At 46.9% G+C, this 21,497-nt stretch overlaps 1 protein-coding gene across 1 annotated transcript; it reads right to left on the bottom strand.

Annotated features, from left to right (window-relative positions):
• Positions 1-17,208: 17,208 nt before the first annotated feature.
• LOC311586477 (uncharacterized protein) lies at positions 17,209-21,493 on the bottom strand. Its single transcript, XM_084762529.1, has 3 exons — positions 21,375-21,493; positions 20,693-20,973; positions 17,209-17,794 (listed from the first exon to the last, which is right to left on the bottom strand). Exons 1-3 carry the CDS (start codon positions 21,390-21,392, stop codon positions 17,737-17,739), a joined length of 357 nt encoding a protein of 118 aa, XP_084618655.1. The 5' UTR covers positions 21,393-21,493; the 3' UTR covers positions 17,209-17,736.
• Positions 21,494-21,497: the final 4 nt, after the last annotated feature.

Below are 21,497 nucleotides of genomic sequence, written 5' to 3'. Positions count from 1 at the left end.
AAGCATAGGCACGCTTAGGAACACACAGCCTAGGCACACACAGGAACATACATACAGAAAGAAGGCCATCAGCTGGCTATCAATGGCACATGTCTATAAATCCCAGTACTTGGGAAATTGAAGCCGAAGGGTCTTCAAGGCTTAGCCAGGCGTCTGCAATTCCAGCATTTAGGAGGCTGAGGCAGGAGGACTGCTACCAATTTTATGTCCATCCAGGCTAGAGTGAATCTTTGTCTCAAAAGAAAAAAAAAGTTGATAATTTTTACTGTCTGGCTATGTACAGGCTTGGCCTCCAGCTTTCAGTCCTTCTGCCTTAGCCTCCAAAGTGCTGGCACTGTCAGTGTGCACCACCAAAGCCTGATTCATTTATAGCAGAACAACCCTTGGCATGGAAACGTAATGGCTGGGGTTCTTCTTCTTCTTCTTCTTCTTTTTTTTTTTTTTGAGACAGGGTCTCTCTGTGTAGCCTTGCCTGTCCTGGACTTTGTAGACCAGGCTGGCCTCGAACTCACAGCGATCCGCCCACCTCTGCCTCCCGAGTGCTGGGATTAAAGGCGTGCGCCACCACGCCCGGCTGATGGCTGGGGTTCTAATGGTCATCCTGTACCAAGAGGACGGCAACTGAGGGATGGCAGAACAGGCATCCGGAAGATTCAGGACACCTGAGGTCTGGGTGCTGCCAGCCTAACTGCTCACACCAGGCTTTTAAGTGAGGAAAAGATAGGCTTTCTTATTTAAGGCAGTCTTTTTTGGCAGGGGTGGGGGTGGAGGGTGTTCCTAATCTTCACAGCTGAACTTAAAGCTAACCAACACCGAGCAGTCTGGTGAATCAGTCTAAATTCTTAGTTGTAACCACAGAACTAATTTTAACTGGTTTGAGAAGGAAGGGGATGTGTTAAAGGATACTGGGTAATTTTAATCTCTAAACGGGCTGGAGCCTCTGGCTTGGAAGTCTTCTCAGAAAGAAATAGATCTTGAAGCACGTAAAAAAAAAAAAAATTAGTTCAACAGAGCCACTGCTGCTGAAGCAAATGGCAGACTGGCTAATTCTTTCTCTCTAGGATGCAGTCATAGCCAACCTCTTCCACTATGGAAGTGCCTGGCACCCACTTTTCTTTCTCTCAGCCTCGGGTTGCCAAATGGCCAAGATTCAAGCCGCGAGGGAGATGGGAAAGATCATCCCTAGCTGCAAGGGAGGCAGAGAAATGATCGCTAGCTGCGAGGAAGGCAAGGGAAAATGGTTCTTAGCTGCAAGGGTGGGGGCAGGAGAAAATGATCATCGGGCTTCTGTGATGTTATTGGGTAGCCGGAAATAGTAAGCAGTGACCGCTGTATGGACTCCAGCCTTCCTAACAGTTTTCCAAGCCAGAATCCCAGCTGGCTGCTGGTCGGATGGAGCTTCTGCTTTCTCCCTGTATGGAGACTTTCCCTGACAGGTCGTGGCTGAATTGATGGCGTAATCGACTACACTCTGGATGCTTTGTATTGCCCGCCACTTGGGAGTTAATGTATCTGTATACCGCCTCTTACCATTCTCCAATCCATTCCAGTTCCTGACCCAGCAGAAAATGTCCCCTGGAACTCTCTCCCTTTGAATTTGTTTTCTTCCTTTCTTTTTCTTTTCTCTTCTTTTCTTTTCCTCCTCCTCCTTCTTCTCTTTCTTATTCTTTTTTTTCTTCTTCTCTTTCTTCTTTCTTCTTCTTCTTCTCTTTCTCCTTTTTCTTCTTCTTCTTCTTCTTCTTCTTCTTCTTCTTCTTCTTCTTCTTCTTCTTCTTCTTCTTTTTCTTCTTCTTTCTGAGACAGGGATTCTCTGTGTAGCCTTGGCTGTCCTGGACTCCCTTTTGTAGACCAGGCTGGCCTCAAACTCACAATGATCCACCTGCCTCTGCCTCCCGAGTGCTGGGATTAAAGGCATGCACCACCACACCTGGGTTTATTTTATTTTTTTAAAGATTTTTTTAAAATTTATGATTTATACAGTATTCTGTCCTCATGTGTGCCAGAAGAGGGCACCAGATCTATAGATGGTTGTGAGGCACCATATGGTTCCTGGGAATTGAACTCAGGACCTCTGGAAGAGCAGCCAGTGCTCTTAACCTCTGAGCCATCTCTCCAGCCCTCACTCTTTTTCTCTTTCATGATGTTGGCGGTCAAAGGAAAAGCTTCATGCATGCTAGGCTGGTGCTTTTTGGTGTATTTGTTTGTTTTGGTTCCATTTTTTGAGATGGGAGCTGACTGTATAGCCCAAGCTGGCTTGCTCTTCTTGAATGTGCAATCCTCCTGCCTCAGCCTCCAAACTTCTGGGCTATCAAGTGTGTTCCACCAGGCTCAACTAGACTCCTTATCTCCAAAGAAGCCATCTCTGTGGTAGCTACTGATTCCTTGTGCAGACAGACTCACATGTACCCACAGGGACTTGAATAAAATAGGACAAGTAGAACTTCTCCTCTGGGCTTCTATACCGTGTTCTGAAACAACATTGACATAATGAAATTGAGATGCTGTAAATGATCAGCTGGTGCTAAGAACCCTTCAAGTGAGACTGAGAGGTGCAGTGGTCTATAGCTAACCATCCCCACCAAAAATAAAACAGTCCTGCTTCCCTCAGCCGATTCAATTAGCTCTCTAAAAAAGGGACGGTTTCTTTTCTTTTCTTTTCTTCTTCTTCTTCTTCTTTTTTTTTTTTTTTAACACTTCTCAACAGGCAGCAGATCTAGCAAGTGAGTTCTTGTGAACAGCAGTGAATAATCAGGCGACTGGGGCCAAGATGTGAAAGAAAACATGGCCTGGCTTGGCCATGAATAGAGATGGTAAAAATGAATAATATTGTTTTGGTGCCATCTGGATTGGGTTTTGCGATTAAAAGCATACTTTTGCTTTTCTAGTCATGAGAGTATGCTGATGACAAAGCCTTTGTTGTTGGGGAGGAATTGAGATATTTTTTCTTTTTGCCCCTTCCCTGGTGGTCTGGAGAGATGGTTCAGTGGTTAAGAGCACTGTCTGCTCTTCTAAAGGACCCGGGTTCAATTCCAAGCAACCACATGGCAGCTTACAAGTGTCTGTAACTTCAGTTCCAGGTGATCTGACACTCTCACACTAATGCACATAAAAATAAATAAATTATTTAAAAAGTCAGGCGTGGTGGTGCATGCCTTTAGTCCCAGCACTCAAGAGGCAGAGGCAGGTGGAATGCTGTGAGTTCTAGGCCAGCCTGGTCTACAAAGTGAGACCAGGACAGCCAAGGCTACCCAGAGAAACCCTGCCTCGAAAAAACAAAAACAAAAACAAAAGCAGAAAGAAAGAAAGAAAGAAAGAAAAGTCCTCCTCCTCCCAGTAGCCATGGTGGTGCACGCCTTTAATCCCAGCACTCAAGAGGCAGAGGCAGGTAGATCTCTGTGAGTTCGAGGCCAGCCTGGTCTACAAAGTAAGTCCAGGACAGGCAGGGATACATACAGAAAAGCCCTGTCCCAAAAAAAAAACAAAAAGAAGTGGGGTGGTAGTGATGCACGCCTTTAATCCCAGCACTCAGGAGGCAGAAGCAGGTGGATCACTGTGAGTTCGAGGCCAGCCTGGTCTACAAGGCAAGTCCAGGACAGCCAAGGCTACACAGAGAAACCCTGTCTCAAACAAACAAAATTGGTTGTAAAACACACTTTCACGCATGTACACATACATGCACAGAAACCCTCCTTTAGGCCTATAAAATAATCCAGGTTCATTAATAGAAAGGAAAAATAAGAAAACTCAGCAAAGAAACACCATAGTCCTACTATTTAGAACAAAAATCCTTCACTGTTTTGATGACTTCTTTCCAGTCCTCATGAATACACATGACACGGACATGAATATGCATACGCGTATGGGCTCATGCTGTATTTTACTTAGCATGGTGAGGCATTTTCTCTTGTTGACGGAGTCATTCCTCGTCTGGTCGTATGTCATATTTGCATGATTCTTCTTTTCTGTGTTGTGAGGTTTTTCTTTTTATTTGAGACAGGCCCCTATGTAGACTATGCCAGCCTTGAATTTGCTATGTGTCTGAGGCTGTCCTTCAACTTAGAATCCTCTTGTTCCCACGTCCTGACTGACGGGATGACAGCTGTGGGAAAGAGAGGTGTATGCTGGGGTTTGGGAAGGGGGAGAAGGGCATGGGGGAACCAAAATGTCTCAGGGAGAGGGGAAGCCCCGCCCCTAGGTAGGGGGCAGGGCGTGCCAGCCGCACCTTGCAGCAGGACATAACTTTTTGGTATTTTTAAAAAAGATTTATTATTTATTATTATGTATACAGTGCTCTGCCTGCATGTACACCTGAAGGCCACAAGAGGGCATCAGATCACATTACAGATGGCTATGAACCACCATGTGGTTGCTGGGAATTGAACTAAGGACCGCTGGAGGAACAGTCAGTGCCCTTAACCTCTGAGCCATCTCCCCAGCTCAGGACCTAACATTTCTAAATTTAGAAATGTATTTTAAACATTTACAAAATAAAGGCCGGGAGTGGTGGTGCATGCTTGTAATCTCAGCACTTGGGAGGCAGAGGCAGAGGCAGAGGCAGAGGCAGAGGCAGAGGCAGAGGCAGAGGCAGAGGCAGAGGCCGACTGATCTCTGTGGGTTCCAGGCCAGCCTGGTCTACAAGGTAAGTCCAGGACAGCCAGGCCTACACAGAGAAACCCTGTCTCAAAGAGGCAAAAAAAAAAATTTTTTTTTAAAATGTGTATTTATGCTGGGTGGTGGTGCACACCTTTAATCCCAGCACTTGGGATGTAGAAGCAGGCAGATCACTGTGAGTTCCAGGACAGCAGCCAGGGCTACACAGAGAAACCGTGTCTTGAAACCTCCCCACGTGTATTTACATTTTAAACATATTTTTAAACGTTTAAAAACCCGCATGCATATACGTGTATCCCATGTATGCCTGATGCCCTTCGAACCCAGAAGAGTGTGTCAGATCCCCTGGGTGTGACTTTTTCTGTGGGTGTTGGGAGCCAAACTTTTGTGCTTAACAAAAGCACAAAAAGCTCTTAGCTGCTGAGACACCTCTCAAGCCCTCCCCCCCATCCTTAGGTTTTGTGACAGGGTCTCTCAGTGGGACCCGGGCTTACTGACTAGTTTAGACTGGCTGGCCAGCAAGCTCCAGGGATTTTCTTGTCTCTGCCTCCTAGTGCTGAGTTTATAGATGGCCATACCTGCTTTTAACATGGGTGCCGGGGATCTGAACTCAGGCCTGAATGCCTATACATCGAGCGCTTTTCCCACTGACCTATCCTCCCAACCCGTGCATGGTCATTCTTTTTGTTTGTTTGTTTGTTTGTTTGTTTTGTTTTGTTTTGAAGACAGGGTTTCTCTGTGTAGCGTTGACTGTCCTGGACTCTCTTTGAAGGCCAGGCTGGCCTTGAACTCCCAGCCATCCACCTGCCTCTGCCTCCCTAGTGCTGGGATTACAGGTGTGCACCGCCATGCTTGGCTTTACGTGGTCATTCTTTTTTTTTTTTTTTTTTGGTTTTTCGAGACATAGTCTTTCTGTGTAGCCTTGGCTGTCCTGGACTCACTTTGTAGACCAGGCTGGCCTCGAACTCACAGCGATCGGCCTGCCTCTGCCTCCCGAGTGCTGGGATTAAAGGCGGGCGCCACCACGCCCGGCTACGTGGTCATTCTTAAAGGAACGTAAGAATAGTGAGCAAGACCTGCAGGGAATAAATAAGATGGAAATCTGGGTAAGTTTGCCTTCTGGTGTTCAGGTCCCCTTTGCCCAGTTGATGGGGGGGGGGGGGGAATGTCTCAGCTGGCCTGCCTGCGCACAGCAGACTCTGTCCCTTCACCAGGAGGCGCAGACACAATCCTTGCCCCTTCGCCCGCTCCAGGTAGGAGCAGTGCGGGGAGATAGCCAGAGGGACATCACTGGTAGAAGGCCAGCTTCTCCAGAAGCCCTTCCTTCCTGTATGTTAGACCCTGACCTAAAATACGTCATTCTCTGGGACGATTCCCTAGTCCCTGCATCCGGAAAACCAAGCCCAGCTCCAACCTCAGAGGATTTCTCCCGCAGAGCGGTGACATAATGCCCGGGAGAGGCCTGCAAGGCTCCTGGGACACTCAAGGTAGTGGAGCATCCTGGGAAGAATACAGACTTGTGTGGGGGAACCCAAGACGACAGGCACACGTGCCCTCTTATGAAAAGCTACAACCCGCGCTGCTGGGCGTGGTGGCGCACACCTTTAATCCTCGCCCTTGGGAGGCGGAGGCGGAGGCGGATCGCACAGGCGGATCTCTGTGAGTTTGAAACCAGTTCCAGAGTAGCCAAGAAGGAGACAAGCAGCCGAGGTGCCTGTTTAGCATACCAAAGCAGACCTGGCTTCCAGGTTCTCCTGGCATCCTTCAGTCCCTACCTGTTCCGGGGCATGGCCGGCATACCTCACCCTCTACCCTGAACTTTCCAGCCCAGGGGCAGGGGCTGCCCTCCCTCCCGCCCACCCTCTTCCTCCTCCTCAGAGGTTCTTCCTTATAATAATCCAGCCATTTTGGTTACCTACTCTCTCCGCTCCTTCTTTTGGCCTCCTGGCTGCTGTGTTTGGTTTTCTTCTTTCTCCCCTCCCCTCCCCCCTCACACGGCTCAGGGGCGTGACTAGTCTGGACTCTCCCAGATGTGTCTGCCTCTGGCTGTGCTCTCCCCACATCTCTACAATAAACTTTCTCCTAGGAGCAGTCATGACCTTCTCTTTCGCTTTTTCTTTCTTTTCTTTTTCATTCACTAGAGCTACGTAGCGAGACCCAATCTCAAAAACAAACAAAATAAAGGCTACAACCCAGAGTGGACAAGGAGGAAGGCGCGGAAATCCATTTCTGGGTTGGGCTCAGGGATAGAATACTTGCCTAGAATCACCCAGAGAGAGGCTGGGGGCCTGGCTGAGCAGTAAAGCTAACATCTCGCAGATTACAACGCTCGGGGTTTTACCCAAACCTATTCCTAATAAGAAGAAATAGCCACACCCCCTGGCACTATTAAATAATAAGTCCATTGAGTATTACAGAAAGAACCACACATTCCGGCCCAGCCTGCTAGCAGGTGCAGGAAACACGTTAATAAATACCTTTGGACGCAAACAGGTGGGGCAGTGGGAGGTACAGGAAGTCACCTGGGACCTCCTCTCTCCCTAAAGTCACCTTTAGCCCCAGCCACAAGGGATGGGACTGTTGATGAGACAAAGCTTCCTGCTGGGCTCTTGTCGCGAGCAGAGAGTTTACACTCAGAATCCGGAACAAAAGAGTCAGGCCAAGAGCAAGTGGTACGATTTAGCAAGAGAGGTTTATTAGCAATACAAAGGCAACTACAACAAAAGGCAGCGGCTAAGGCTCCAAGGCCAAGCCACCAATACCATTCCATTAACTCTTAACACTATCCTAATTCTAATAGGAGTAACATTTAGCATCTTATAATATCAATGTTCTGGGAGCTTATGCCATTAGGGTATACGACCTGATATCGTGAAGTTCTGTCGAACAGGTTCGCTGCTGCGACTTGATTCAGTTCTCGGGTTGTTTTCTGACAGCATGTCTGTCTGCTCCATCCTGGGAGAGCGCCCATCGGCTGGTAGCATTTTAGGTAATCATGGTGACAGCGAGAGAGAGAGCTAGAGAGCTAGCGAGCGAAGAGAAGAGAGAGCGAAGAGAGCTGGCTGCTTCTTCTCAGGGTTTTTATACTTACTTTTGCCTTACCCTCTCTAATTCACACATCTAGCTTTCTGCGGCACTCTTATCAACAACTTGCAGTCCTGGCTGCTCCTAGGTCAGAACTTACTACTAAGGTTTTATCTATCACTCACACATCTGGTCAGACGTCAGCTTTTTGGGTTGTCAGCTATTTTCTACGCTGGGCTCTGAAACAAGCCCTGACATGTAGCTGCTTCCTACACTGGGCTTTGAAACAAGCCCTGACATGTTCATTACATTCCACCCCCTGACACCTGAAATGATGTCAACATGAAAGGTGTCATCCTGGTTAAGCCATCAATTGTTGGCTATTGATGGTTAAACAGTTGCCTCGCAGGGCTGGGGTTTACAAAGTCATAATGGCGCAAACTTCTAGTAATTAAAGTAAATGGTTTCCTTAACTTAGCTTCCATATGCAAACGTTTTAAAATTCTATATCTTCTATTCATTTCATAACATGTTTTAAAAGCTGCAAATTCTAATAACATTTAGAAGTGTGAGATGAAAATGCGGGGTCTGTTGCGCTGTAATGGGTCACACCGTCTTCCACTGGGTCCTTTTCCGAAGTTTAGCATGTTTTCCTCTATTTCTGCATAATAAAGCAAATTTTGCAAGAATAATGACAACAATAGCAATGCCTGCTACCATTACCATTTCTTTAAACCATTCCCACCATCCATATAGTGGGGAACATATCCTATTTTCCTGCTTTGTTTGTCTAGCCGCCAATAATGCTGCAATTACTTCTGCGTGTTGCGCTGACTTTTCAGTTCCTTGGTCAGTTATGACCTTACCATCTTCTGGCCTATAGGCTGCAGCTTTCCACTTCACTATATTATTAGTAGTTGTTGATGATCCATCCGTAAACCATGCATTAGGTATATTCTTGCTGAACTCCTTAGTGCCCCACAGACCAATGGTCTGATCTGGGCCAGGTTCAGCGCCCTTAGGTATAAGACTGGGTGGTATCAACCAGGTTGGGTTTTCTGTATTCCCTGATCTCAGAACTTCTTCTGAGGCTTGGGATATACGACCCTGGGTTGATACTTTATTGTGTCTGAAAAAGTCTGACAGGTACCACTTCCAGTGAAGTACTTTGCCTTCCATGGGTAGTCCTGCCCAGGCTTCTCCTGGTGCTTTAATCCAGTCTATAATGGGCATTTCTGTTCGGATCACAGTTGGGTTATTCTTTATTAGTGAGTGGGCAGTTCTGCATGCCTCATATGTAGCCCAGATGGTCCTCTCAAATAGAGAGTATTTATTTTCTGACCATGGGAACTTTTTGCAGTAAAAGCCAATTGGTGTTAATCTACTTCCTTTCGCAAAGATATTCCAATTGCCATATCCCTTTGTATACAATACTTCTATTATTACTGTATCTTCCTTATTAATATAGCCACCCTTGGTACTGTCTGATTAGGTCAATCATGGTTCTGACCGCCCGTTCCTGTGCTTCTGACCATTCAAAGTCTTGAGCTTTTTTGATAATTTTGTAAAGAGGCTGCAGTAGGAGTTGCTGATAAGGAATGTGTTGTCGCCAGTAGCCAAACAGTCCTATCAGATGCTGCACCTGCTGCTTATTTTTAGGCTGTTCCAGTGTATCTAGTTTACTAATAACTTCTTCTGGTATTTTAGGTCCTTCTGTGGACCAATGTACTCCTAGAAATTTTACTTGTTTGCTAGGTCCTTGAACCTTGGTTTGATTAATAGTCCATCCTTTATCTCTTAAATGTTGTATTAAATTTTTTACTGTATCTTGAATTTTGTCTTTGTCCTGTCCATAAATCATCAAATCATCAATATAAGATACTAACTCCACCCCCTGACTATCAAAGTCCTCCAGGGTTTTCATTAGGGTGGTGTGGGCTATAATTGGACTGTTTAAATAGCCTTGAGGCAGTCTTAAAAATTTATATTGCTTTGACTGCCAGGTAAAAGTTGTTATTTCTTGTGATGCTGGATGCAATGGTATTCCAAAGAACATATCTGAGAGATCTATAGTTGCCATCCACTTTGGTGCTGCTTGTCTTATTCTTAAAAATATATCCTCAATGTCAGGTAAGGTTCCTGGCATTTTTGGACTTAATTCATTAATTTTTCTATAATCTACTGTAAATCTCCATTTGCCATTTGGCTTTAATACTGGCCAAACGGGTGAATTATAATTAAAGCTTTGGGTAGGTGTCACTATGCCTTCTTTAAGCAGTTCCTTTAAGGTGTTTGTAATGTCCTCTATTCCCCCTTTTATAGGATATTGTGGGGTGAAGGAGGGCTTGATTTCTGGTAACCTTACGGGTTCTATTTTTACTTCTGCTAAATTAGTGAAGAATTTTTTAATATTTTTGATTTGCAAAAATTTTGGAAAAAGCATCTTAATATGATCTATTCCTAAAACACTTGAGGGTGCAGTAAAGCTTGCCATGTCTAACTCATATTTTTTACCAAATAAGTCTACTGTTACCTTAATAACTGGTACTGTTTTAGTTGAATTTACTCCTTGTACTTGTATATTTTTAAATCCTTTGTTTTGGTTTGGGTGACAGTTTATAATACTAATTTGACTTCCTGTATCCAGTAGCCACCTTACTGGTTGTAATTTTCCATTTATATCTATTGGGAAGTTAACAAATGGTCTGGAGTCTAGGTCCTGCCATTCTGGTTCCGTTGCCATTGTCTGACTTGTGCTTGTGGGTAAGGAGCCCTGCGGCCTCCGTAGCCTAAAAAAGGTCTTGTCCTCAGGAAAGGTCTTATCACTGCTCTCTAGGTTTGGCTCTCTAGGTTTGACTTTCGCTTGGAAAGATACCACTCGTTCTTGTTCTAATTCTCTGAAGCCTTTAAAGAAATTAATAGCTTCTGCCACTGTTTGGCAGCCCTGAATGCTTCCTGTCAAGCTCATTTTTAGATGTTGTGGAGCTCCTTTAACTATAATTCGCTTGAAGGATGGCAAAAATGGTGCTGCCTGGGGTGTGTTAGCCTCATTATATATGAACCATAGAATACCCAGTTTTCTGCAAATGTTAATTGCCTCTGCATAAGTTGTCCATCTACCTGCTGTTTCAAATTGTGTTAGATCTAGGGTGGGGAAAGCTAAGCGCCAGGCTGCAGTTATCCAATCCAGGAGTGGGTGTGTGTCACCTTTAGCGGTGTCCAACACATGTTCCAATGCTTCATAGATAGACGGGTTCTCTATGATTCCCCTAAATTGTCCCATCTCCTGTTCTGTTAGAATGATTGTGTCAGCCCCTTTTTCCCACAATCTGACCATGTATTGTGCATCTTTCTGACCATTTTGGGCATATTCCCGTCTTAAATCTGCCATCTCCTGTGGGGAGTATGGTCTGGACTCTTTGACCTCTGTTCCCGGGATATAGTGGGGCTGTCTGCCATCGCTGAGGGGATTCAGACGACTGGCAATGTTCCTGATTGGAGTCCTTTTACTTGTAGTTACTACCGGGAAAGAGTATGAGGGTTCAGATGAACTGGCCAGGTTCTTCTTTTTCCTCACTATATTCATGGCTAGCCTTTTGCCCATAATTCGGTCCTTGTCTATATCCTGTATAGTTTTCACCAAAATTGCTGGTACTTCATTCTTAGGCGCCTGTTCACCAGCAGTTGCACTACTGATGGGTCGATAAGACCTATTCTTACATCAGTAGGTTTCATGCCAATTCTATTTTTAACTGCCTGGGCTGTTCCCAACCATTTCTATTCCTCTGCAGTTTCTGGGGGGCTTCCTGTGGCTGGATTTAGATGTAAACCTCTCATTTTCTTAATTAAAGACTTCATTTCCACAGCTTATTTGCCATCCAGTATAGCAGTTTAATCTCTCTTTTCCTAAGGTACCACTGAAGGTTACTTGTTTGAGTGCTCTTGATTAATTTTTCAAATTTTAGATCGGCCAATCTTTCAATTCGTTTACTGAAAAATTTCAGCATTTGTTTGAATTTTAGTTGCCTTATATTGAGTTTCTTTCCTCTGTGCCATTTACCAGCTCTTAAGTTGGCATCGGGCACCGAGTTCGTCCTACTTCCGCACCCTTAGGGAGGGTGGTGTTTTCGGACCCAGGCTTTCCCCGCTCCTCTGGCATCGAGGAGTCCGGTAATCACCTGGTAACTCGATATAAGTTTTCAGCCAGATTACATGCAAGCCCTTTGTAAATTGGGGAAAGTTAGCATAAACTAATCCTTTCCCCAGCCTTGTTCCAGATCCTGCCAACTACGCCAGCTGTCGCGAGCAGAGAGTTTACACTCAGAATCCGGAACAAAAGAGTCAGGCCAAGAGCAAGTGGTACGATTTAGCAAGAGAGGTTTATTAGCAATACAAAGGCAACTACAACAAAAGGCAGCGGCTAAGGCTCCAAGGCCAAGCCACCAATACCATTCCATTAACTCTTAACACTATCCTAATTCTAATAGGAGTAACATTTAGCATCTTATAATATCAATGTTCTGGGAGCTTATGCCATTAGGGTATACGACCTGATATCGTGAAGTTCTGTCGAACAGGTTCGCTGCTGCGACTTGATTCAGTTCTCGGGTTGTTTTCTGACAGCATGTCTGTCTGCTCCATCCTGGGAGAGCGCCCATCGGCTGGTAGCATTTTAGGTAATCATGGTGACAGCGAGAGAGAGAGCTAGAGAGCTAGCGAGCGAAGAGAAGAGAGAGCGAAGAGAGCTGGCTGCTTCTTCTCAGGGTTTTTATACTTACTTTTGCCTTACCCTCTCTAATTCACACATCTAGCTTTCTGCGGCACTCTTATCAACAACTTGCAGTCCTGGCTGCTCCTAGGTCAGAACTTACTACTAAGGTTTTATCTATCACTCACACATCTGGTCAGACGTCAGCTTTTTGGGTTGTCAGCTATTTTCTACGCTGGGCTCTGAAACAAGCCCTGACATGTAGCTGCTTCCTACACTGGGCTTTGAAACAAGCCCTGACATGTTCATTACAGCTCTGAGCCCAAAAAGGGAACCCATAGGCTGAGTGGCTGCCACACTATTGTTAATTCGTTTGATTTGATTCCAGGGTAGATCCCAGGAGTGTCATTTCCTCTCTTTTTAAGGCAGGCCACTCACTCGGTGTGGTGGGGGAAGACAGACCGCGTTTGCTTTCCTGAGACACCCCACCCCTCCCCCACCGTGGGGGCTCTGGGATGAGGGAGGGTGCGCTGTAGGAGAAGCCAACGAGCTGCAGGCTGAGTGTGATGGTGAATGCCTGCAGTCTTACCACTTGGGAGAGTGTCCAGGTTGAAGCCAGCCTTGGCTACATAGCAAGACCCAGTAAATGTCTCAAAAGTGGGGGGGGGGGGGAAGCCGGGCGGTGGTGGCCCACACCTTTAATCCCAGCACTTGGGAGGCAGAGGCAGGAGGATCTCTGTGAGTTCGAGCCCAGCCTGGTCTACAAAGTGAGTCTGGGACAGCCAAGGATACACAGAGAAACCCTGTCAAAACAAACAAACAAACAAACAAAAACAAACAAACAAACAAACAAAAAAGAGGCCCAAATGGACCCTCAGTCCTCAGTCCCCTCACTGGAGGATTCTGGCCAAGGGTTCTACCACTGCACTACACTGTCCTCAGCTCCTCACTGGAGGACTCTGTGAAAGGGTTCTGCATCCTCACATCCCCTTACTGGGGATGCTGGACAACTCTTCTACCAGGAAGCCACGCCCTAATCCAGAAGGGTCCTCTTCCTCATACATCCCGGGATGTGTTTCTTTTGTTAGAAGGTCACTTGAGTCGGGCGTGGTGGCGCACGCCTTTAATCCCAGCACTCGGGAGGCAGAGGTAGGCAGATCAATGTGAGTTCGAGGCCAGTCTGGTCTACAAAGCGAGTCCAGGACAGCCAAGGCTACACAGAGAAACCCTGTCTCAAAAAAAAAAAAAAAAAAAAAAAAAAGGTCACTTGAATACCTTGCCCCAGATTTCCCAGGAGCGGACCACGTACAACTCCAGATCCTGTCTCTCCAGGTCTTGCTTTGCTTGTGGGTCCAGTCTCACGTTCCTGAAATGCCAACTTGTTGTCAGGGCTGGGCAAGGGCCAGAGGGTGACATGGCAGGCCCTGAGTGACAGGCGTGAGCCGTGCCCCACCTGCCTACATGCCAGCTTGCTCCTGCCCTTCCCAGTCTGGCCCAGTTGTCCAGTTGCCTTGGCGGGAAGCAAGCAAGCAAGCAAGCAAGCAACACAACAGGTAGTGACACCCAGTGTCAGCCTGGTTTTATGAGCTTGGGGCAAAGGGCCTGTGACTGGTGGGTGGGGTTTCCCTTGTGACCTGTGCTCTGCCTATCTTGGGAGTAATCTCACAGGAAGTCGGGAGCTATCTTGTTCACCTCAGCATCTGGAATGTGCCTAACAGGCTGGAGCCACATCAGGGGTTTGTTTATTGAATGATTTTGTAGAATGAATGGGAAAAAACAAACAGGAATAGGGACCTGTGCCCTGTGCAAGAAAAGCCCACAGCCCACAGAAACCAACAATTAGGACAGGGATGGCAACACTGTGACCCTTGTGTCTTCTGTGAGGATGTTAGAAAAGGCAGGACTCCCAGAGTGTACTTGTGCCCTGAACCCAAAAGTGGAAATAGAGAGCCTCCGTCTATTGTGTGGTGTCCTGTGGAGACTGTAGAGTGAGAGGAGCCAGGGCCTACCCTATATTGCCCCACGTCATCCCTTAAGCCTCATCTATACCTAACTCAGTGCTTGCCTCTGCCTGCCCTGTCCCCTGCCATACCCAGCACCGTACACCAGATCTTCCTTTTCCCCATCAAAACTTATGTGAGCCAGGTCTGTCTAGCGGAGAACCACAGACAAAAAAAGCAGCAAGACCTTCACACAGCCGGGCAGCAGTGGCAGCGCACACCTTTAATCCCAGCACTCGGGAGGCAAAGGCAGGCAGATTGTTGTGAGTTCCAAGCCAGCCTGGTTTATAGGGCTAGTTCCAGGACTGCCAGGGCTACACAGAAAGAAAAAAAAGCAGGGCGTGGCGGCTCACGCCTTTAATCCCAGCACTGGGGAGGCGGAGGCAGGCGGATGGCTGGAGCGATGGCTCAGAGGTTAAGAGCACTGGCTGTTCTTCTAAAGGTCCTGAGTTCAATTCCCAGCAACCATATGGTGGCTTATAACTATCTATAATGAGATCTGGCGTCCTCTTCTGGCATGTAGGCTCACACGCAGGCAGAATATTGTATAAACGTTAAATAAATAAATCTTAAAAAAAAAAAAAGAGGAAAGAAAGAAAAAAGGGACTTTTCACACATCTGCTACTCTCCATCTTTCCTGCCTTTGTGTCATCTGCCTCTTGTCTATCTTTGGGGTTACTGCTGAAATGTCATCCTTTTAGAGAAGCTTCCCCTAATCACTAGGGCAGGCTGTCTTCCACCCGTGTTCTTCAACACCTAGCACGTGACCATAGACCATTCACGGGGTTCTTTCATAAACAGCTACGGCGGGGTTTTGGTCCTCAGCCAAAGCATAAACACCAAGAGAACAGGGACTGAGTCTGTCTGGTCCACCATGGTTGTGTTGGTGCCCAGGATCTGGTGAGGGTGCACATGGATCCGATGACTCAGAAGGAGGATGCCAGGTGGGGTTGCTGCCAGCATCCTCTAGAGAGCCCAGTCCAGCACAGGCTGCTGGGAAGGCGAGGTCCAGAGTCTTTGCAGGAATTCAACGTAGCTGAGAGATGCTTATAAGACTTGCTGTAGCCGGGCGTGGTGGCGCACGCCTGTAATCCCAGCACTTGGGAGGCAGAGGCAGGTAGATTGCTGTGAGTTCGAGGCCAGTCTGGTCTACAAAGTGAGTCCAGGACAGCCAAGGCTACACAGAGAGACCTTGTCTCGAAAAACCAAAAAAAAAAAAAAAAAAAAAAAAAAAACTCTGCTGAGACTAGACATAAGCAACATCCAAGAGAGCTGGCCAACTAGAACGTGTGTGTGTGTGTGTGTGTGTGTGTGTGTGTGTGTGTGTGTGTGTCTAAGTGTGACGCCTTGGACCACGGGGCCTACCTGAGCCCAGGCTGGAGGTGCCAAGGGTATGTCTGGCCTTTAGCCTTTGTAAGACCAAAAGTATATTGTGGTGACTGAGGAGATGGTGCTGTGGGTGACAGGCTTGCTGTGCAATAGGGAGAGCCAGAGTTTGGATCTGCAACACTATGTAAAGGGAGATGCTTTAGCACTTGGCTGCAGTCCTAGCCTCATCACAGAGAGATAAGAGGCAGAGACAGGAGAATCCCCAGGCCAGTCTACCTAGAGTATTCAGAAGAAAAAAATAAAATAAAATAAAATAAAAGGGAGCTCTGTCTCAAACAAAGTGGAAAGTTGGGACTGACATCCAAAGTTGTCCTCTGACCTTCAAATGCGGGGTATGCCATGTGTGCATTCATACATGTCACTTACATACAAGAAGGCTCACATGCACACATAGATTAAGAAAAAAAAAAAAAAAAAGGTCAGGGCTGGAGAGATGGCTCAGTGGTTAAGAGTGCCCCCTGCTCTTCCAGAGGTCCTGAGTTCAATTCCCAGCAACCACATGGTGGTTCATAACTATCTATAATGTGATCTGATGCCCTCTTCTGCAGATAAAGCACTCTTATACCATAAATAAATCAATTTAAAAAAAAAGGTCATAGGGATTTCTCAATGTAGGAAGGAATTCATCTACTAGTCAGGTCAAAGAAATTGAAAATACAGAAAGAGAGTCCATATTTGGAATCAGACAGTTTATTGCGCAACTGTTTCATGGGGAAAACCACCATTATCTACATTCCCCCATGGCCCCATTTCTCCTGGCCCCACCCAAAGACAAATTTTAAGCTAATCTCTCCTCTTCTTCCTCATCCTTTCTTACCTTTTTAGGTAGGGTTTCACTATGCAGCTCTGGCTGCCCTGGAACCTCTATGTAGATTCGGCCGGTTTCAAACTCACAGGGATCCACCTGCTTCTGCCTCTGGAGTGCTGAGGTTAACAGTATGCACAATCATGGTGCACATTTACCTCATCTCTCATACCATCGGGCCAGGCGTGGTGGTGCATGCCTGTAATCCCAGCACTCAGAAGGCAGGGGCAGGTGGATCACTGTGAATTTGAGGCCAGGCCAGACTGGTCTACAAAGCGAGTCCAGCCCAGCCAAGGCAACACAGAGAAACCTTGTCTTGAAACTCCTCTCTTCCCACCCCCCCACCCCCCTCCACCGCAAGGAAAAAAAAAAAAAAACGAAGAAAAAAGAAAAACTAAATCGCCGGGCGTGGTGGCGCACGCATTTAATCCCAGCACTCGGGAGGCAGAGGCAGGCGGATCGCTGTGAGTTCGAGGCCAGCCTGGTCTACAAAGTGAGTCCAGGACAGCCAAGGCTACACAGAGAGACTCTGTCTCGAAAAACCAAAAAGGAAAAAAAAAAAAAAAGAAAGAAAGAAAGAAAAAGAAAAAGAAAAAGAAAAACTAAATCAAAGCAGAACAACAACAAAACCAAAACAACAAAAACCCCAAACAAAACAAACAACAACAAAAGCCACATAGTATATGGTTTTAATTATATGTAATATTCAGAATGGGCAAGTGTTACAATTATTAAGGCCACTGCAACATATTTGGAATAGAGGAGGTTTACTGTAGGAAAGGGGGAGGGGTGAGAGGGGGGGGGCAGGCTGGGGAGCTGGTGAGGAATGGGGGTGGTGGTGGTGGGGTGTGTCCTTTTATCAGGCACACACCTGGCACATCTGGTCACGGCAGCAGGCAATAACGTCAGAGGTTGCGAGGACCCTGATATGAGGCTAGTGGGCCCCACCTGTATGCTAACAGCAACTCCCACCGAAACAGGAAGTAATTTAAGGGGTGGTCTAGGGCTGGGGGGAATGGGGCAGGGCGAGAAATCGGTTCCTTCCTTCCTTTGTGTGTGAGTGTGCATGCACACCCAACGGTGTGATGGTGTGGCGCTCTGTTGGGGCTCACAGGACTACCTCTGGGAACTGGTTGTCTCCTTCTATCATGGGATCCTGGGGGTTGAACTCAGGTTGTCATTCCGAGCCGCAAGTGCCTTTACCAGGTGAGCCGCCCCTCCAGCTCCAGAATTTCTTTTGTGGGTGATGGAAATAGTCTAAAATTAGAGAAAGATTAAAGAGTGATTACGTACAAAGTGCTCAGAGCGGTCTGACACATCAAAAAAATGATTCGAAAGGCATCGTTAAATAAAGCTAACCTCCAGAGGAAGGCATACATGCTGATGAACTTGGGCGTTGGAATCTGCTGGGTGACAGGATTTTAAAGGGATTTTTTTTTCCATTCTTGAATCTTACTGTCTGTTGTGTACTTTTTATAAACCTTGTAAATGTCTTGTGGAGAGCATCGTTATATAGATCACATATATAAAAAGCGTTCAGTTATTAGACATGAATTATGTCATGCTGAACTTCTCCCCACCTCCCCCCCCCCCACTTTCCAAGTGGGAGGGTGGCTCAGAGCTCTGAAAGGCACATGATGATCTGCCCTTGAGTCACACGCCTTAGGCAGGATGCAGAAGGCAGCAGAAAGCAAGGGTTTCACAGGGATGCCTTTGGACGGACAGCCCACACAGTGTGGAGACAAAGCCAGTTAGGTACCAAGCAGGATGTAACTGGCAGAGAACTAATAAAGGCTGTGATGAGCTTTAACCTATTTGGTCTCCCAATATGCTTATAGCTAGATTAAAGTAGTTCAACGGCACGAAGGACTCAAGTTAGCCAAGCAAGGGGCAGTCATAAAAACCTTATAGAGCAGCCAGGGGTGGTGGCGATCGCCTTTAATCCCAGCACCCAGGGAGGCAGAGGCAGGCAGATTGCTATGAGTTCGAGGCCAGCCTGATCTACAAAGCGAGTGAGTCCAGGGCAGGCAAGGTTACACAGAGAAACCCTGTCTCTCAAAAACCAAACCAAATCAACCAACCAAACCTTACAGAGCGGAGCTGGAGTGACAGCTTAGTGGCTAAGAGCGCTGGCTGCTCTTCCGAGGACTGAGTTCCATTCCCAGCACCCACATAGCAGCTGGTAAACATCTCTTAAAGTCCAGTTTTAAGGGGATCCAACACTTTCTTTTGGCCTCCTTGGGCACTGCACACATATGGTCCACAGAGGTACTTACAGTCTTGCTTCTACTGTGAGTGCCCTGCCAATGTTTTACTTGTTTATATTTATTTTGTTGTTGTTTTTGGAGACAGAGTCTTGCTGTGTAGTCCAGGCTGGCCTCACTCCCTGAGTGCTGAGATTACAGGTGTGAACATCAGCATCAGTTGTATGCAGCAGAGGATGGACCCCAGGGCTTTGTACATGGTGGGTAATCATGTCGCCAACTGGGCTACATTCCCACCAGCATCATTTTCCTTCTTTTCTGTTTTTCGAGACAGGGTCTCTCTGTGTAGCCTTGGCTGTCCTGGACTCACTGTGTACACCAGGTTGGCCTCGAACTCACAGCGATCCGCCTGCCTCTGCCTCCCGAGTGCTGGGATTAAAGGCGTGCACCACCACGCCCAGCATAACCAGTGACTTTCAACAGGACCCTCCTGGATGGCCCATATGACCCAGCTGTGCTCTGAAAACCTTTACCCACGAGGCGCCAGATCTCCATAGCCGCAACTCATCTGCGCTAAGCTAAATAGACCTCATATCCATCAGCTTGCAAGCCTCCAGCAGAGCTAGTTGGCAGGACACACAGTGCCAGGAGGGTCTTCTGAGCGATGGCTTGGCATGGAGGGAAACTTGGAGGAGGCTGCAGACAAGTGCAAACAGTTACAGGAACGCTGAAGTATTATTGATTGGTTCCGACCCTAGGGAAATCTAAACCTGAACTATGCTGAAAGCTGCCTTCCTTCTTTTCCTGATTCTGGGGTGAAACTTTACTAATCTAACAGGTCTTTTTGTTTGTTTCGTAAAATCTCTAACTAGAAGTCTCCAAGGCAAGTCCTGGTCAAAGGTAGACACAGTGGGGTGGGAGCGAGGGTAAAGGTTTCCATTAGGCAGCCTCTGAGGAATGCGTACCTTAGCCTATGCGCCATTCGAGGGGGAAAACAGGTGTGTCTGTGTGTGTCTGTTTCAACTTTGGGGCTTACTCAAATAACAACAAAACCTGCTTTGTGATCATATAATGACACGTTGTTGGGGTGCATCTTAATTATGATTAATTACCAGGAGGATTATGAGGCAGGGCCAGCTCCGCTCCTCACAGAATCCCCGGCTTCCTTGAATGCAGCGGGCTGAGCTCCCTGATGGAAGTCAGGGCACAACAGGGCGATTGTGCCTCCTTCCTAGACCTTTGCCTTCCTTCCCTCTTCCACAGAAAGACCGGCAGACAGCGGCTGACTTGAGATCCCAAGTGTCACAATACCAGCTACTTGTTTCCTCAGGTGTTTAGTGCGGCTTGCCTCAATCATCAGCAGACGTTTCCTCAGACATCCTGTGCCTGGTGCTGAGTGAGCACCACGGACAGCTGGTATTTACAATGGAGATTTGGAGAGCGTTTGGAGAAGTGGGGGGTGGGGTCGGGGGGAGCTCTATGCTTGCAAGTTGCTAAAGTCCCTTCTGAGAAGATGCAAATCAGTTCCTCTGTTGCTTTCGTTCACAAGTTGGACCACCAGAGTCAGAAAAGGTGGTCTCCCCCTCCCCACCAAAGTAGCCTCTGAGCTACGTTACTGCAAGTACTTTGTGTTTCTTTTGTGTGTGCATGGATGTAGATGTTGTGTTTTGCATGTGAATTTGTATAAGTGTGTGTAGTGTGTGTGTGTGTGTGTGTGTGTGTGTACAGAGGCCAGAAGACAACGTTTGGTGTCATTGGGGGGGGTGTTATTTGTTTGTTTGTTTATATATTTATTTAGAGGCAGGGTCTCTTATTGGCCCAGAACTTGAAAAGCAAGTTTGTCTGGCTTGCCAGCAAACCCCAAGGATCCACTTTTTTTTTTTGTCTCCCCACCCAGCAAGTAGTGTTCTGGGCATCAAACCCAGGTCCTCATGCTTGTAAAGCAACCTACCGGCCTTCATTATGGTGTTGGAAGCTGCTCCACGCCTCACACACAGCACCAACACCTAACCCAGTTCCTTTAGAGGACACCTCCTTCAGGTTAAGGGCTGCAGGAGCTGCACTGCTGTCCTCAAGGGGTTTCCAGTCACAGGAACAATAAAACATGGCAGTGGTCCAGGGTTGGGCTGGGGCGGGGCTGTAGATGCTCAATTGTTTGAGGGATTGGTGTGGTGAGAAGTCATCGATGAAGTCATATTCCAGGTGTGTCTTGACGAATGAAAAGAAGAGTATCTGCCAGATAAACAAGAGGGGATGGGAAGGGCTGTTCTGGCAGAGAGGCCAGCTCGAGCTCACTAGCTACGTCAGTGGGTGAAGTCAGAAACATCGTATTCTTGATCAATTGGTATTTTAAAAAGTTCAAAGTTCCTCGGAAGCTGATATGATGTGAGGGCCAACCTAAGATGAAGAGGCTAAGAAAGTTCTCATAAGTAAAAATGAAGAAAGCAAATCCGGTTTATGTTTTGGGTGATAAAATACCGAGAACCATATTGATAAAAAAAAAAAAAAAAAGATAATAAAAAGAAAAGTAAGAATAAGAGAGGGAAAAGTCTCAGGCTGAATTATAAGTGGATTTTTATGGTTTTCTTTATATCTTCCTATAATTTAAAATTTAAAGTAATTGTTAGTGTTACCTGCTGCCCACGCCGCATTCCTCTTGTCTGCAGGGGGCGCACCGCTCGCCACTTCGCCTCCGACAGCTGAGGGGGCGGGGCCCCCCGGAGCCAGTATGATTTGACGATTGGCTGATCCAAATG

This window comes from Acomys minous (genome assembly GCF_964271855.1).
Source record: "Acomys minous genome assembly, chromosome: 16".
NCBI classification, from domain to species: domain Eukaryota; kingdom Metazoa; phylum Chordata; class Mammalia; order Rodentia; family Muridae; genus Acomys; species Acomys minous.
The sequence above is the reverse complement of the archived record's forward strand: the minus strand, read 5'-3'. Positions and strand labels throughout refer to the sequence as shown.

Excerpts from the sequence above, each read along its gene's own strand:
- LOC311586477 (XM_084762529.1), bottom strand. Across the intron at positions 17,795-20,692 it reads CAACACCATAATGAAGGCCG|ACTATTTCCATCACCCACAA; the intron begins GTAGGTTGCTTT and ends CTCTAATTTTAG.